This window comes from Rhinolophus sinicus, chromosome 18, assembly GCF_057876585.1.
Source record: "Rhinolophus sinicus isolate RSI-liver-muscle chromosome 18, RSI-T2T, whole genome shotgun sequence".
In the NCBI taxonomy this organism is placed as follows: Eukaryota; Metazoa; Chordata; class Mammalia; order Chiroptera; family Rhinolophidae; genus Rhinolophus; species Rhinolophus sinicus.
The window spans coordinates 63365690-63381914 of NC_142518.1; the positions used below are offsets into that span (position 1 = coordinate 63365690).

The 16225-nt window shown below is 35.9% G+C and overlaps 1 protein-coding gene across 3 annotated transcripts in view; it reads left to right on the forward strand.

Annotated features, from left to right (window-relative positions):
• The window catches only part of DIAPH2 (diaphanous related formin 2), an 832169-nt gene extending 816186 nt beyond the window's left edge, over positions 1-15983 (forward strand). For all 3 annotated transcript variants that reach the window (XM_019756670.3, XM_019756672.3, XM_019756671.3), the window contains one exon: positions 15699-15983. In XM_019756670.3, the coding sequence (XP_019612229.2) occupies positions 15699-15763 (65 nt within the window). In that variant the 3' untranslated portion in view covers positions 15764-15983. The remainder of the gene's footprint in view (positions 1-15698) is intronic.
• Positions 15984-16225: the final 242 nt, after the last annotated feature.

Below are 16225 nucleotides of genomic sequence, written 5' to 3' on the forward strand. Positions count from 1 at the left end.
TTAATTTGTAGGTAACATGTTGCAGCAAAGCAATTTTTAAGTCTTATTTGATTTTACCGTTGAACTAAAGCTCTTCAGATGATATCACAACATACCACCACCTTATCTTTCTGAATTTTTACACATCTTTTTGAAGAGAGACAATGTCTAGGTTTACTTCTTAAGACTAGAACTTTTAGAATTTAGAATCTAAGATTCATGAAATACTTTAATAAATGACACAGCGTATGAAAACATTTATTTGTGCTCTAAAAGCAGTCAACTTTGAGCTATTACTTTTTCTTTCTAAAATTTTTCAATTACAGTTCACGTGCAATATTATGTCATTAGATGTACAACATAGTGACTAGATATTTGTATACCTTCCGAAATGATCACATGCATAAGACTAGTACCTATCTGAAACAATACATGGTTATTATATTATTGACTATATTCCCTAAGCTGTACTTTACATCCCCATGAGTATTTTTATAACTGCCAATTTGTACTTCTTAATCCCTTCAACTTTATCATTCACCCCCCCACCCCCTCCCATCTAGGGACCATCAATGTTCTCTGTATCTATGAGTTTGTTTCTGTTTTGTTTGTTTATTTCATTTTTAGACTCTACATATGAGTGAAATCATACAGTATTTGTCTTTCTCGGTCTGACTTATTTCACTTAGCATAATAACCTCTAGGTCCATCCATGTTGTTGCAGAAGGCAAGATTTCACTCTTTTATTGCTCAGTAATGTATCATTTTATCACCTCTTCTTTATCCATTCGTGTATCAATTGGACACTTAGCTTGCTTCCGTGTCTTGGCTATCGTAAATAATGCTGCAGTGAACATAAGGTTGCATATATCTTTTTGAGTAAGAGTTTTGAATTTCTTCCAATAAATACTCATAAGTGGAACTGCTGGGTGACATGGTAGTTCTGTTTTTAATTTTTTGAGGAACCACTATACTGTTTTCCAGTCACTGCACTGATTTATAATCCCATCAACAGAGTACAAGTGCTCCCTTTTCTCCACATACTCACAACACTTGTTTGTTGATTTATTGATGATACCCATTTTTACAGGTGTGAGATGATATCTCCTTGTGGTTTAAATTTGCAGTTCCCTGATAATTAGTGATATTGAGAATCTTTTCACCTGTGTTGGCCATCTTGCGTGTCCTCTTTATAAAAATGTCTATTCAGGTCCTCTACTCATTTTTTAATTCAATTGTTTGGGGGGTTTTTTGGTGTCGAATTGTATGATTTGTTTAAAAAAATTTTTATATTAACCCCTTATCAGATATATCATTGGCAAATATCTTCTCCCATTTAGTGGGATGTCTTTTTGTTTTATTGATGGTTTCCTTTGCTGTGCAAAAACTTTTTCGTTTGATGTAATCGTATATGTTTATTTTTTCTTTTGTTTCCCTTGCCCAAAGAGACATATCAAAAAAAAAAAAAAAAAAAAAAAAAGAAACATTGCTAAAAGCAATGTCATAGAGCTTACTGCCTATGTTTTCTTCTAGGAGTTTTATGGTTTCATGTATTACATTTAAGTCTTTAATTCATTTTGAGTTTATTCTTGTTTATGGTGTAAGAAAGTGGTCTAGTTTCTTTTTTTTTTTTCTTTTCCTTTTTTTTTTTTCTTTTTACATGAATCTGTCTAGTTTTACCAACACAATTTCCTGAAGAGACTGTCATTACCCCATTGGATATTATTGCCTCCTTTGTCAAAGATTAATTGACCATATAGGCATGGGTTTATTTCTGGGCTCTCTGTTCTGTTCCATTGATCTATGTGTCTGTTTTTAGGCCAATACCATGCTGTTTTGATTACTATGGCCTTGTAGCATAGTTTAAAATCAGGTAGTATGATACATCCAACTTTGTTCTTTCTCAAGATTGCTTTGGCTATTGAGGTTCCTTTGCAATTCCATATAAATTTTACCATTATTTGTTCTAGTTCTATAAAAAATCCATTGGTATTTTAATAGCAATTGCATTGAATCTATAGATTGCTCTGAGTCATATGGACATTTTAACAATATTAATTCTTCCTATCCAAGAGCAAGGCATATTCTTCCATTTATTTGTATCTTCTTCAACTTATTTCTTCAGTGTCTTATAGTTTTCCAAGTACAGATCTTTTATCTCCTTGGTTAAATTTACATATTCCTAAGTATTTTACTGCATTTTATGCACTTGTAAATGGGATTGTTTTCTTACTTTCTCTTTCTGATAATTCACTATTGCTATATGAAAATTCAGCAAATTTTTAATTATTAATTTGTATCCTGCTAATTTACTGAATTAATTTATTCTAATAACTTTTTGGTGGTATCTTTAGGGTTCTCTATATATAGTATCATGTCATCTGCAAGTTATGACAGTTGTACTTCTTTCTCCCTTTATGTCCATCAATATTTTCTTTATACATTTAAGTACTCCTATGTTGGGTGCGTAAATGTTTACAAGAGTTATATCCTCTTGTTGGGTTGCTCCCTTTATCATTATGAAATGTCCTTCTTTGTACAGGCTTTGTTTTAAAGTCCATTTTGTCTGACATAAGTATCGCTACCTTTCCTTTTTAAAGTTTACCTTTGCATTAAATGTCTTTTTCCATCCCTTTACTTTCAGCCTGTGTGTGTCTTTCGATCTGAAGTGGGTCTCTTATAGGCAACATATGTCTGAGTCTTGGGTTTTTTCTTTTTCCAATCTGTTTAGACACCCTGTGTCTTTTGATTATAGGGATTAGTCCATGTACATTTAAAGTCAGTATTGATAGTTATGTAGTTATTATCATTTTATTATTTTCTGATTGTTTTCATAGTTCTTCTTTGTTCCTATTATCTTGCTCTCTTCTCTTGTATGTTGATGACTTTCTATAGTATGCACGGGTTCTGTTCTCTTTATTTCTTGTTTATATTATGTTGATGCAAAAGTAATTGCGGTTTAAAAGGTTAATAATTGCAAAAACCGCAATTACTTTTGCATCAACCTAATACCTTGTAGATTTTTGGTTTGTAGTTACCCATGTACTTCATATATAGCAAGCTGAGTTTATAGCAGTCTCTTTCAGTTGATGGTTGCTTAAGTTCGAACACACTTTAAAGTCACTACAATTTTTACTCACCCTCTTCACGTTTGTTTGTTTTTTCATTATTTTTTATTTCCTGTGTGTGTTTGTGGGTATCGTTTAATTTGCTGTAATTATACATGATCCTCTTACTTTTGCCTTTTAACCTTTGTACTGTGTTTCCCCGAAAATAAGACCTAGCCAGACAATCAGCTCGAATGTGTCTTTTGGAGCAAAAATTAATGTAAGACACAGTCTTATTTTACTATAATATAAGACTGGGTCTTATATAATATAATATAGTATAAGACTGGGTCTTATATTAATTTTTGCTCCAAACAACACATTAGATCTGATCCGGTGAGGTCTTATTTTTGGGGAAACACGGTACTAGCTTTATAGTTGGTTGATCCCGTGCTTTTATTATGTGTTTGTCTATGTCGGCGAGAACTTTTTTCTTTCTTCTATCTTCTTATCAATATTATTTATCTGTTCTTTAAAAAGTGCCTTTAACATTTGTTGAAGTACTGGTTTAGTGGTTATCAACTAGCCTTTAACTTTTTTTCATGTCTGGAAAACTTTGTCTCTCCTTCAATCCTAAATGATAGCTTTGCTGGGTAAAATAATCTTGGTTGTAGGCCTTTGCTTTTCATCACTTCGAATATTTTCTGTCACTCCCTTCTTGCATGCAAAGTTTCCGCTGAGAAATCAGCTGACAGTCTTACGGAAACTTCCTCATAGGTGACTAACTGACTTTCTCTTGCTGCTTTTAAGATTCTCTTTGTTTCTGTCTTTGTCATTAACCTTTGGCATTTTAATTATGGCTTGGTGTGGGCCTGTTTGGGTTCATCTTGCTTATGACGCTCTGTGTGTCCTGGGCTTGTATGTCTGTTTCCTTCACCAGATTAGTGACATATTGAGTCATTATTTCTTCAAGTAGTTTTGAATGCCTTGCTCTCTCTTCTCCTTCTGGTACCCCTATTATGCGAATGTTGGTTTGTCCCAGAGTTCCCTTAAACTATCCTCATTTTTCTGATTCTTTTTTCTTTTTGCTGTTCTGATTGGGTGTTTTCTGCTATCTTATCTTCCAAATCACTGATTTAATCCTCTGCTTCATCTTATCTGTTGTTGATTCTCTCAAATGTATACTTCATTTTAGTTATTGTATTCTTCATTTCTGACTGGTTCTTTTTTGTGTTTTCTCTCTCTTTGTTAAAACTCTCACTGAGTTCACCTATTTTTCACCTAAGTTCATTAAGGATCCTTATAAACCAGTGTTTTGAATTCCATATCTAGTAGATTGTTTGTCTCCATTTCATTTAGTTCTTCTTCTGGAGTTTTGGACTGTTCTTTCATTTGGGACATGTTTCTTTGTGTCGTTATTCTGGCTGATTCCCTGTGTTTGTGTCTATGCATTAAGTACATCTGCTACATCTCCCAGCCTTGGCAGAGTGGCTTTATGTAGTAGTTGTCCTGTGGGGCCCAGTGGCACAGTTTCACTACTCACCTGAGCCACATGTTCCAGGTGTGTCCCTGGTGTGGGTTGCGTGTGCCCTTCTGTTTTAGTTGAGCCTTGATTGCTGTTGGCACATCTGTGGATGGAGTTTACCCTCAGGCTGACTGGCTGGGAGGGCTGACAGTGACAACAGCAGATGAGCTGTTTTGTGGGGGCTGACCCCATGGAGCGGGAGTCACTTTAGCAGGACTCTGCTGCCAGCAAAGTCCGCCCTTCAGATGTGTCATTTATGGAGCTGGTTGAGTGGTGCGCTGGTGTTTTCTGAAGCTGGCCACCAGATATGTTGGTTCTGGAGTGTCTTAGAAGGGGTTCCAGTGCAGGCCAAGTTCAGCACCACTTGTGCTTGGCTTGGGGCCACCTGCTAAGAGCTACAAAGCGATCTGTGGTTGGTTGCCACTCATACTGGGCTTGGAGGTGCTTGGGAGAGGTTATTGTCAGCCATTACTTTCTGATGAGGGAACATTCTATGGCTCTTATTTATGCAGGGTAGAAAATGGTACCTGATTTCTGTTGTTTTTGCCCCCTTTCCATTATTGTGTACTTAGTGATGGTATAATCAACAAGGAATTAATCTAGATTATTGAAACCTAGACTGCTGTTTCTTTAAGTTGAGACCAGTATGTGCTTTTTATCTGAAAACTGAAAATTTTACATCCTACCTAGTTTGTTTCCTTAATTTGCCAAGTTATTCATACTCAATGCCAAAAATTCAGACATGGAAAAAGGAACTATATATATATATATATATATATATATATATATATATATATATATATATATGATCCTACCTTTCAGAGATAAACTGTTCTGTTTTGAGGTTTTTTCGGGTTTGGGGGTTTTGTTGTTGTTGTTGTTGTTTTGTATTTATCCTTCCAAACTTCTGAAAAATATTTTTTTCAGAAATAATATGATATAGTGTTATATAAGTTGCCTTTTTCACTTTGTAATGTGGACCTCTTTCTGTCAAGCACATGTGTATCTATATAATAATTCAGAATGGCTGCATTATATCCTATTGTATGTGAGTCCTATCTTATTAATATAATCCCATGATGGACATATAAGCTATTTATGATTTTCATTAGTATAAACAATGCTGCAAAGAACATCAATGTACAGCCATCCATTTTATACATTTGCCTGATAATATGAGAATTGCCTTTGTTCCAGTTGACTTAAAAATCAGAAAAGGTTCTTTGAGACTTATATGATAGATAAGTTGCTAGTTAGTAGCCATTTTTACTCATCTGTAGGCTCAGCCTGCATTCGGGTTGTGCACAGATTGCCTTAGAAACTGAAATTACAAAGGAACTTCTGTCAGTTATGAATATGACATTGAGAAGCTGTGTTTTAACTCTGTCCTAATTGCTCATATTTAAAACAGTTGCTGACTGGCTTCTACCTTAAGGGACAGTTTGTAGTTTAAAACAATGGCACTGGCAGCTGGTAAAGTGCCTGTGATATTAACCATACAGGTTGCCTTTGTCCATACAACTGGTTAAGTAATTAACTATAGGCTAGCATGGGGAAACACTACTAATGAGAAGCACCTGTTTATAGGCTCACACATTGTAACTTGTAGATTAATATCTCTTCTCCTCAAAATCATAGTCAGTGGTACATTTCTGTGATCCGGTCCTTTGGGAAATAGAGGCATCATGCATGGGAAAGCCTGCCGTTTTTGCCTTACTGCAGAACCAGCGAGCTTACATAACCTTGAGTACCTGGGGCTACTGAAACTGTGGAGTTGGGCTGACTACTCTAAAAGTTTCATCATCAGCAAGAAGTAGGTAGCCTAGACCCAAGAGATAGGTTGCACATGTTAAAAACAAAGGGAGTACATACATAGTCTTAGAGTGATTCAGAAACAGAAGCAGATGACAGGTAAGTATATTCTAGGTCAGCATATCAGCAACAAAGCCCAGGCAGATCACAAATAACTGCCACAAGAAATGACAGAAGATTGTTCATCGTATGATCAAAGTTAGAGAAATGGCTGATGCCTAATATTCTTAGTCATAGGGATCTATGTCACACATAGAGTAGAAAGGCACAGAGATGACAGGTGGTAGGAATGAATTGACCCTGTATCCACATTGTCATTTAACAGCTAGTTTATCTGCACCAGCTCAAATGGTTGCTGAAGCTCTCGTCTTGCCAAGTGCTCTTGGCCCAGGTCACTGCAATCTGTGTGTGCCTTGATCAGCCATTCTCCTGTCACTCTTGATAGTGCTATCTAGGCTTCAACGACAGAACCTAAGTAGATGATTCCAGAGAGCCCCATTTCTGCTGGGTGTTTTTGTTTTGTTTTGTTTTGTTTTGTTTTTGAAACAGACTGCTGTCTTCTCTGTAAATCATTCAGGATTGTTTTTTAAAATATCATCAAAATTAAACTTTATGGAAATAGCTATCACTATGAATCTGGCCAGTCTAGTGCCTTTCCTTTCATTCTTTTCCTCCTTTTCCTAGAAAAAAAGGTTAAATATGAATAAACATTCTGATTCCCCCTTGATATATACATTGCTTTTCATGCCCCCCAATAGGAAAAAAAAATAGTAATAGTATAGTCAGTAATATAAGGAACTAGAATGGTTCCTCACTTTTTTAAATTAATCCAAAAATTAACACCTATATTTCTATTTTTTTCTCGTTGAAATTCCACCTCTCTTTTAAGGCCTAATTGGGATGTTTTCCATGACCCGCAACTCCTGCACTCAAGGGATATGATTTTTCTCTACTCGGAACCTCCATCATACTTAGACTGTAATAGATGCTGTGAGACATATAGTTTCATGTTACAGTTGTTTGTACATCATCCTCTCCTCCCTAATAACTTACGAGGGTGTCTGTTATGGTACTCTGTAGATACTTAATGCAGTAAAATTTGTGGGTGGATGAAAGGGTGGAAGGGATGGAGGGCGCAAGGAAGGAAGGATGGGTTTCCTTTCCTTAACTTAATGGCAAATTATGTTCCCTGTGTGTGAGCAGTATAGCAGAAGGTGAATTGAAGGATCAGTTCCTGATTCATTGCTAATGACTGGATGATTACTTAATCAGCAGACAGTTGTTGAGAAACAGCTATGTGTAATCCCCTGTGAGAGACACCTGAGCCGCTCCGGTATAATTTGTATGGTTTCTCTATGGGTTTGCTCTTCAATATAAATTTCTCATATGTAATTTACTTGGGAGCTTTTCCTTCCAACTATTTTCTAATGTTATTCATATTTTTATTTCTTACCTTTTCCATATTTTCCAGATGCGCAGGCATTGTCATCAGATTTTCAACCTCATAAAGAGAAAATTTGTCTTAGGGCCCAATTGCATTTCCTAGTATAGAAGCAAACATAATGCATTGCTAATGTGCAAAACCAAGGACATTTGAAAAAAAAAAAATCTATTCACTAGCTTTGACATTGTGTCCAAAGATAATCAATGGCAAGGTCTGTGGCAGTTGAAATACTGAACAATATACTGATTTTATTTTGTTTCTGAGCCATGCTTTTCTAAAATCCTTTGAAATACTCAAGTTACCAATTATGTAAATGCTAGTCATTTAAAATCCCAAGAGGTTGGTTGTACATGTTATGAAAATACCATGTTTATGATAGATAAAAGTAACTATTGCATATTTTCTACATTTGTAGCTTAATACGGATTAAGTTTTTAATGCCTTGAAGTAATATTACTATTGTACTATGTGGTTTTACTTTTATCACGTATTTCAATCTTCCTAAAGTTGCTATAATTGAGTTTGTTTGATAACGTACCTTTATATTACTACAAGACTTGATAGTTTTCAAAATATGAGGTTCGTAATAGAGATAGAGAGTAAAGTTACTACCTGGCAGGGAGGATAAGAAGAAAGTGAAATATAGAAAAGTGATTTAATCTCCCTACTGCAGTTTTATAAAATATAATTTGTTTTTCCCCTAGCCCAGCAGAGTTTCATGCTGATAACAAGCAACTGAATTAATAAATCCATTGCAACTATTGAGACTTTTCCTTTAATAACATAATGAATGCTGAGCATTAAGAAGAGAAAAGGAAAGGCATTCTTTGTACCGATGTTACCTGTAGCAGATCTATATCCCTAAGCGTAGGAAAAGTACCAGCATCATACCCTGAGCAATATCAATGTGAAAATAATTTGTGCATCTCAATTAAAATACTGTATTTTCTACACAAAAGCACACTGTCTCCTGGAACATATTTGCTTATTTTCCAATTGGAGAGACATTTAGGGGTCTATTTTGTTATCATTACATGTGCTTAACTCCAATTACAGTTAATGGGAGCTGTGTGTCTATAGTCACAGTAGCCTCTGAACTACTTTAACATTATTGCTTTCCATTACCATCCTCGTTAAAATACTTTCATCTCTTCTGCCAACCTGAACTACCACGGTACTCTGGGTTTCTGTTTTCTTGCATGGATTTATTTGCATGTAATGAAGGATATAGATTACAGAACATGGCCTGTTTCTAGTTTTAAGAATATTATGATATCATCAAGATTAGAAATAGGGCTAGAACTATTTAATGCTTAGGTGGAGGTAATTGATTGGCTTCTAGACATGGATTTTTGCATAGCACCATTGTATACAGTTCTGTTGGAATAAAATAATTTTGATACAGTTTAATATTCGTGCTTTCTAGTGGAAGCCAATTTTGTAAAACACGAGAATTCATGATCTGGATGCACTAGATTTTACCAACAGCCAACAAAACTATACATTTAATTCCAATTATTCAAATTTTTGACAAGGCCATCATGATGAGAGTAAGACTATTATAAAATCACTAGGTAGAATTGGTGATGCTATTTTATTTAGTGCTGGCCTCTACTGTATTCCAGAAGAAAAGTGGGCAGCCAGCAGAAAAAGTGATCAGAAGACGGGGAAAGAGGCTTGTTAAATCTTTCAAGAAAATGAGAAACCTAGGGAGAACTCTTAAAAACATCATTAGGGATGTTAGAGTCATTTGACTCATTGGCACTCAACAAATAGACATCTGCCTAGCCTTACTGGGGCAGCCTAGTTAGTACCCATTGGATTTGTTTTTCAAGCTGTGTTGTTTTCAAGATATTTTGTGATGATAGCGTGATGTAGATTTCCAAAATGCGCCCTAAAAACAAGTGCTTGAAATGAAAATATAAATTATGGAGGATTATTTCCATCAGATATGAAAACATATTATGAGGCTGAAATAACTCAGGAGGTATTGGCACCAAAACAGTTGGAAAAATACTTTGGTCACTGGAACAAAAATGTACCCTACTGTCTAAGTTTTGCTTTGTCTTGTGCACCTGAAACTAATAAAATTAAAAAAAGAAAAGAAATGTACCCTACTATAGATAATTTATGATAAAAGAGGTATCATGAATCAGTGTAGAAATTCATGATTGTTTAACAAATGGTGCTGGGACAACCATTTCCTCTTTGCAAGAAAAAAAGGAAGCAATGTGGAAACTTACTGATATTGTACAATAAAATAAATTATTGATCATTTAAATAACTAAATGTAAAAAAAAAATCAAACCTCAAAGAACAGAAAAAGATACTGTTGAATGTTTATCAAATGTCTCTGGCTAGAGAAAGACTTTCTAAGCTTAAAAATGAAGGAACAGATCACAATGCAACAGATCAATAGATTTAGCTACATAAAAATAACAAAAGTGAAAAAAAAAAATAACAAAAGTGAAACCATATGTTCCTGAAAGCCCAGAACACAAACCAAAGAAACAATCAACAAACTAAGGAAAACATTTGTAATACATACTTCAATTGGCTACCATCTTTAATATCTAGAATTCCAAATAAGAGCAAAGGCAAAAACCTAATACCCCAAAAGATTAATGCGCACAGGATATGGCCAGCATTTAAAGGAAGAAATGTAAATGGATAACATATGAAAAGTTCCACCTCACTGGGATTTGAAGAAATGCAAAAAGAACAAATCAAATGCCACTAGCCACTTTTCATATTAGCACATTTATAAAATGATTAATACCCAATAATGAGGTAAGACAGGCAAATGCAGATACTTACTGCCATTGGATTTAAATTAATACAACTATTGTGGAATACAATTTGGACTTAATTTTACATACTCAACAATGCCACTTCCACACATGGTGTATATAAAGATATAACTATAAGGATGTTCATTGTGAGGCTTTTTATGGTAGGAAAAAATGGGAGTATACTCCCATCAGTAGAGATACGGTTAACCAAATTGTGGTGTGTTCATGTAATATAAAGAGTATGTGGAGTAAAAATCATGTGTTCAGTCTCATGTTTCAGAAGTTTAATGACATGCAAAATTTCTACAATAAAATGCTAAATGAAAAATTAGAACACCAAATTGTATATGTAGTTTGAGCTCAACATATTTTTTCTTTTAAAAAGCCACTATTCTGGTAAGAATCAGTCTGGTCAATTAATAGAGCAATTGGCTGTCCTCTACCAAGAGATTAAGCCTAAACCTAATTCAGCTGCCACCTTCTAGTCATTTCTAGTGAGAGAGATACTGTTTCAGGATCCCCAAAATCACAGGGAAAAAACAAACATACAGTTTTGGAATCATGGTACAAAGGGGAAAAAAATGTAACTTCATCTGAGAAGATTTCAGCATAACAATTTAAAATAAATTTTCTTTCATCAGTGTTTGGAATGCAAACAGCTACACAATAGACATTTCCTGAAGCAACCTGAAATTTTCTTGTTTTTTTTTTTAGCCTAAACTCCATTAAAGCAGTCCTCTGCTTGCTCAATTTGCTGGCAACAATGCCTATCCATTGATGTTGAGTCTGCCACACCACCACATTTGAAAAGCTTTGGAGAAAACAAAGCTCACAGTATATTACAGAGAGTTTCTTTTGCTTTGTTTTCTAGCCAACTAATTGACATTACAATGGGATATTTTGTAACACCATGGATAGTATATACCAGGCACACTTATTTTTTGTTACCCTGCTGGGAGAGTATTGGGCAGTTATGTTGGGTCAATATTGATACATCTACATGCCTATGAAGCACCAGGAAGCAAACAGTTCATCCATAGACCACACATGGACACATGACCTGGGGGGAAATGAATAATGGACGTTGCCTTTTTAGTCAGTTTTCAGTTTTAATCTGACCTGCTCATGCAATATACAAGATGCACCCTTGTACCTTTGGCATACAGTCACTTTGTTAGAGGATTAATTGCACATTCCCAGGTTACCTACCACAGGCTTGAGTCCTTTGATCTCTCTCACATCACATTTTGTCTAAGCCTTATCTCTGATATACTTATTTCTCAGTTATTTCACTTGACAAAGTTTTCAGTAAGAAGGAAGTTAGTGGTGTAGATTTAGCTATGGATCTGAAACTTTGTGACATTCAGGTATTTCATGGATGATGTGCTTTGTATATAGTCGCTGAATAAATGATTGCATAAATCAATTTTAGAGCAGTACAATAATGGGTTTAATTCATTCACTGTAGGACTCGGGAAGATTTTGAGATGAATGCCAAATCAATTTATGTTCAGAAAAAGCATAAAGCTTCTTGCTCTTAAGACAGTGGGGAAAGTCTTGACATTGGTTTGAGCTGGTTAACCTGACATTCAGAATATGCAGAAGCATATTAAAGCTGGGCCATGTATTTCTTTCTCTTATGGTGACAGATTGGAATATTGTTTTAATTTTAGCCTCTCCTCCTCCATAGAATGCATATTTCATTATAACTATGCCCCTCTCTGCAACTTCACACTATGACCAGGTCACCCTCTGGAATAGCAGAATCTTTTCACCTTCATATGGGCCATATTTTAAAGACTGTTATGACCAAGGAGAATCTAATCTGTTAGGGTACGCATCCCCAACTATGGTGGGAAGGTCCATCTTGAGACTAACATCTCAGGCTTTACTGCTGCATTAATCTTGTGTTTACAAACAAGAGAATCCCTTAATGAATTCCTAGACCGTGAGGATACACTAGAATCTCTAGGCTTTCTTATTCACTATAGTATGTTACCTCATGTGTTAATAAAATGGAAGCAGAGTAAGATTATGACAAAGCATGCCCCCCATCTAATGAAGTGTGTTTGCCTGTATCTCACTGCACAATATCCCAACAAGTATGTAAACACAGATGGATGCCTCCCCCATCTTCTTTTCTTCATGTTCCAAAAAGACAACAGGCAAATTAGAAAGGAAAGCCACTAACAAAGCCCTACACATCAGGGAAATACGTATTTTAAACTGTTGACTTTTTGGAGAGGCCCCTGTGTTCACCATGTAAGCTATTCTAGTATTAATAGTGTTGGGAAAATCAGACTGGTTAGAAAAGTGAATTTGGTTCTGTCTGAGTCTCCTGGAGCTCTCAGATCGTATCACATGGCACCTTCTTCCTCGATTCATGTTTCCAAACAGGAAATACAATCATTCTCACAACCACCCAAATTACTCAATCACCTCTGACCGCAGTAATATCTAACATTTGCTCCTTTTTCATAAATTTGATACCAACTATGTGCCCTGATATTATGTGCGTCAGGCCACTCATTTTTACCCAATAGCATTTAATGCTATTAATATGGAAGTTTGTATTGCACAAAATTCAGTGATTCTCAATCTCTGCTTCAAAGAAGGCATGAATCTAAGCATGAAATATCATTATTAGATTGCAAACTGTTAGAATATAAAGAGAAATATATATACATATATATTCATATTCATGCTATATATACAAGTATAAAACATGTTACCCTCTAAATTGTGTGATCCATGCAAGTTTAGAGTATAAATATATATTTTGTACCTAAAAGGCTTTTACCATAAATACAGAGAATTGTAAATAAATCACAAAATCCAGATCATTGTTGCCATTGTTTTTAATGACATTTTTCATAAATAAGATTGTGGGTTGGTATTTTAAAAACATAAGTGGTGACCTTTACAGAATTGCTTCCTCTTATAATTATTTCATGAACATAGGGGACTGATTAGGTACCAAAAAATGAGAGAGAGAGAGAGAGAGAGAGAGAGAGAGAGAGAGAGAGAGAGAGAGAGAGAGAGAGAGAAGGAAGGAAGAGGAGAAAAGAGAGAACGGTAGGAAATGTAGAATAGTTTTCTTCTGTGTATGCCAAGAGCTGGATTTGGACCCTGAACCAGCATTTATCTTGCCTTCCAAAACCTTCAATATCCTTTCCTCAGTTTACTTTGACCTAAAAGCTTATTTCCCCATGCCAAATGCTACCTGTAAGTTGCAGGTTGACATGAATCCTCACATTACATCATTTAATGCTGTGAGGCAAGGTTTTTGCATATGCTACTTCTCTTGAATCCAGTCGGCAGTGAGTGATGCTTTCGGGTGCCAGTGGCATTCTGGGAGTGAGTATGAATGCCAGTTTGACTTTAGTGTGTAAGACCACTGAGATGCAGGCCTTTTCTTGAGATGGGACAATTGTCCATGAATGGTACAATCGTTCTCGTGTCTGATAGCTTTAACACTGAATGCTTACATGCTAGCACTGCAGTGGTAACTGTTATATTATAATCTCATGTTTAAATGTTTTCTGAGAAGTCCCAAACCAATCTGTGTGGAAACCAGTGACATCTAAATAATTAGCCCTTTGTCTAGGAGTGTTATCTTCACACTTTTAGCTAAATTGTGATCCAAATCACAAACTGCATCATGGATTTTTTAATAGTATCTTTAAAAGGATACCCAAATAATCCATCACTCAGATATATCTCTAAGAAGAGAAAATGCCTCTTTCTCACCTCTCAGCGATATTATTGCATATTAGGCACTTTGAGCTTACAGCCGGGTGGTTCAGTGTCCTCATGCATACCAGTGTCAGTGGGCCAAAGTCATGGAGGCCAGTTAGCTTTCTCTGCTCAGTGTTTTGACCACAGACTATCGGGAGTCCGTCAAGAAACACCAGCACGGATGAAAAAGGCACCATGGCAAAATCTCTGCACTTCTCAGTCCATTCTCCTCATGGAACAGGCAGGATGTGTTCCTTTCACACCACCATCTTAGGGAGGAAATGAGTAGTAGCTTGGGAGGCCCCAACATTTACCTCTGAGCAAAGCCAGCCTGACATTAATTTTGCATCATAATCCCCCATCATACCATTGATTTGCTGTGTAACTTCATCACCAAAGCAGAGATAATAGGATAGAATGAAATGGGCTTACCTCCCGGTGATACTGTGTGAATTAGCAAATTAAGGAGTGTAAAGTGTTAGCATTTATGTAAGTGCCGGTGGTTGTCATTATTTCTAGGGACTTAGACTCATTCTAAATAGAGAATCTAAGTATATTAGGCTTTTGTCAGAAAGGGATTTTCACCCACATCAATTGCATTTCGGCTGAGCATAAAACAGGTGATAATAACATAGTAGTGATCACCGCAATGCAGATCTGTAAACCTTTTTCCTATTAAAGCTAAAATGATTTTCAGCAACTTTCAGTGCTTTAAAACTTTGCTTTCCAAGCTTTGTGCCAAAGGCTCTGTCTACAGTGATTATTCTTCCTGTGACGGGTGAGGGGAATGGGACCTATTCATTATTCATTCCCATAATGACTATATAATGTATTGAATTTGTTTACATCATGCAATCAGGCAAAGACTCCGTAGCTGGTTTGATTGCCACATATTGCAATCATTGTAAAAAATTAAAAAAAAACAAAACTCTTTTCTGCTCTGCCCACGCTGGTGTCCTTTAGGTATCCAACATACAGATGGAAAACTCATGGGGAATTGAAGTGCTTTCTAACAAAAGACACCGTCCATAGATCCTTTCAATTTAACATCTTTACCAAGGAATTTCGTTGTCGCCTGCTATTTCCAAGGGGATCATGCTTGAGAAAATTCTTCCATTTCTTGTATCACTCTGACTTCACTTACCAGGAAAAGTCCTTTAGTGCTGATTGCAGAACTCTTGAGCTCAGCCTGGCAGCTGCAGCATGAACTCCTCAGATCTGGGCTCCTTGTTACTTGTTTACATATTCGTTTGAAGTGATTTTTTCAGGACTATTTGAAACCGTCTCTTGACCTGACATCGTGTAATAGCTGAGATCTAAAACTCACCGTGTTTTTGGTTCTTTTTCTCTTTGTCTTCCAGATAACAGACGAGTACCTTTGGAAAGGTCACGCTCTCGCCACAATGGAGCTATTCCAGCTAAGTGATTCCTGATGCCAAAGAATATCAAAATACTTAAGTAAACAAAACCACGCATTTTGAGAAGAACCAAACAAGGGGATAGAGAGGAAAGAAGTACATTTCTGCAAAGATCAAGCCAAGCCGATGAAACAGCCTGCATTTGTAAAGCTATTATTGCAAGACTCCTCCTTCAATTATACTAATATGAATATATTACTGGGATTATAAAATGTGTGTTCCATTTTAGTGTAAAGATCTGTATTGTTTCTTGCTGCGTGTGACCTGATGGTGACGATGAAAAATTAAGAAATTGAAGAGTTCTAAGGCTTTCAAAAACATTCTGTTTGTCAAAAATTTACTGTGACTCAAATTTGCAGGTCACTACCCTCCCACCCCCTGCCCCCCCAAAAAAGGAAGAAAAGAGAAAAGGAATAGAAAGAATTATTCAAGGTCTGCTTCTCATTGCTGTAATATAGAAAAGGAAAATG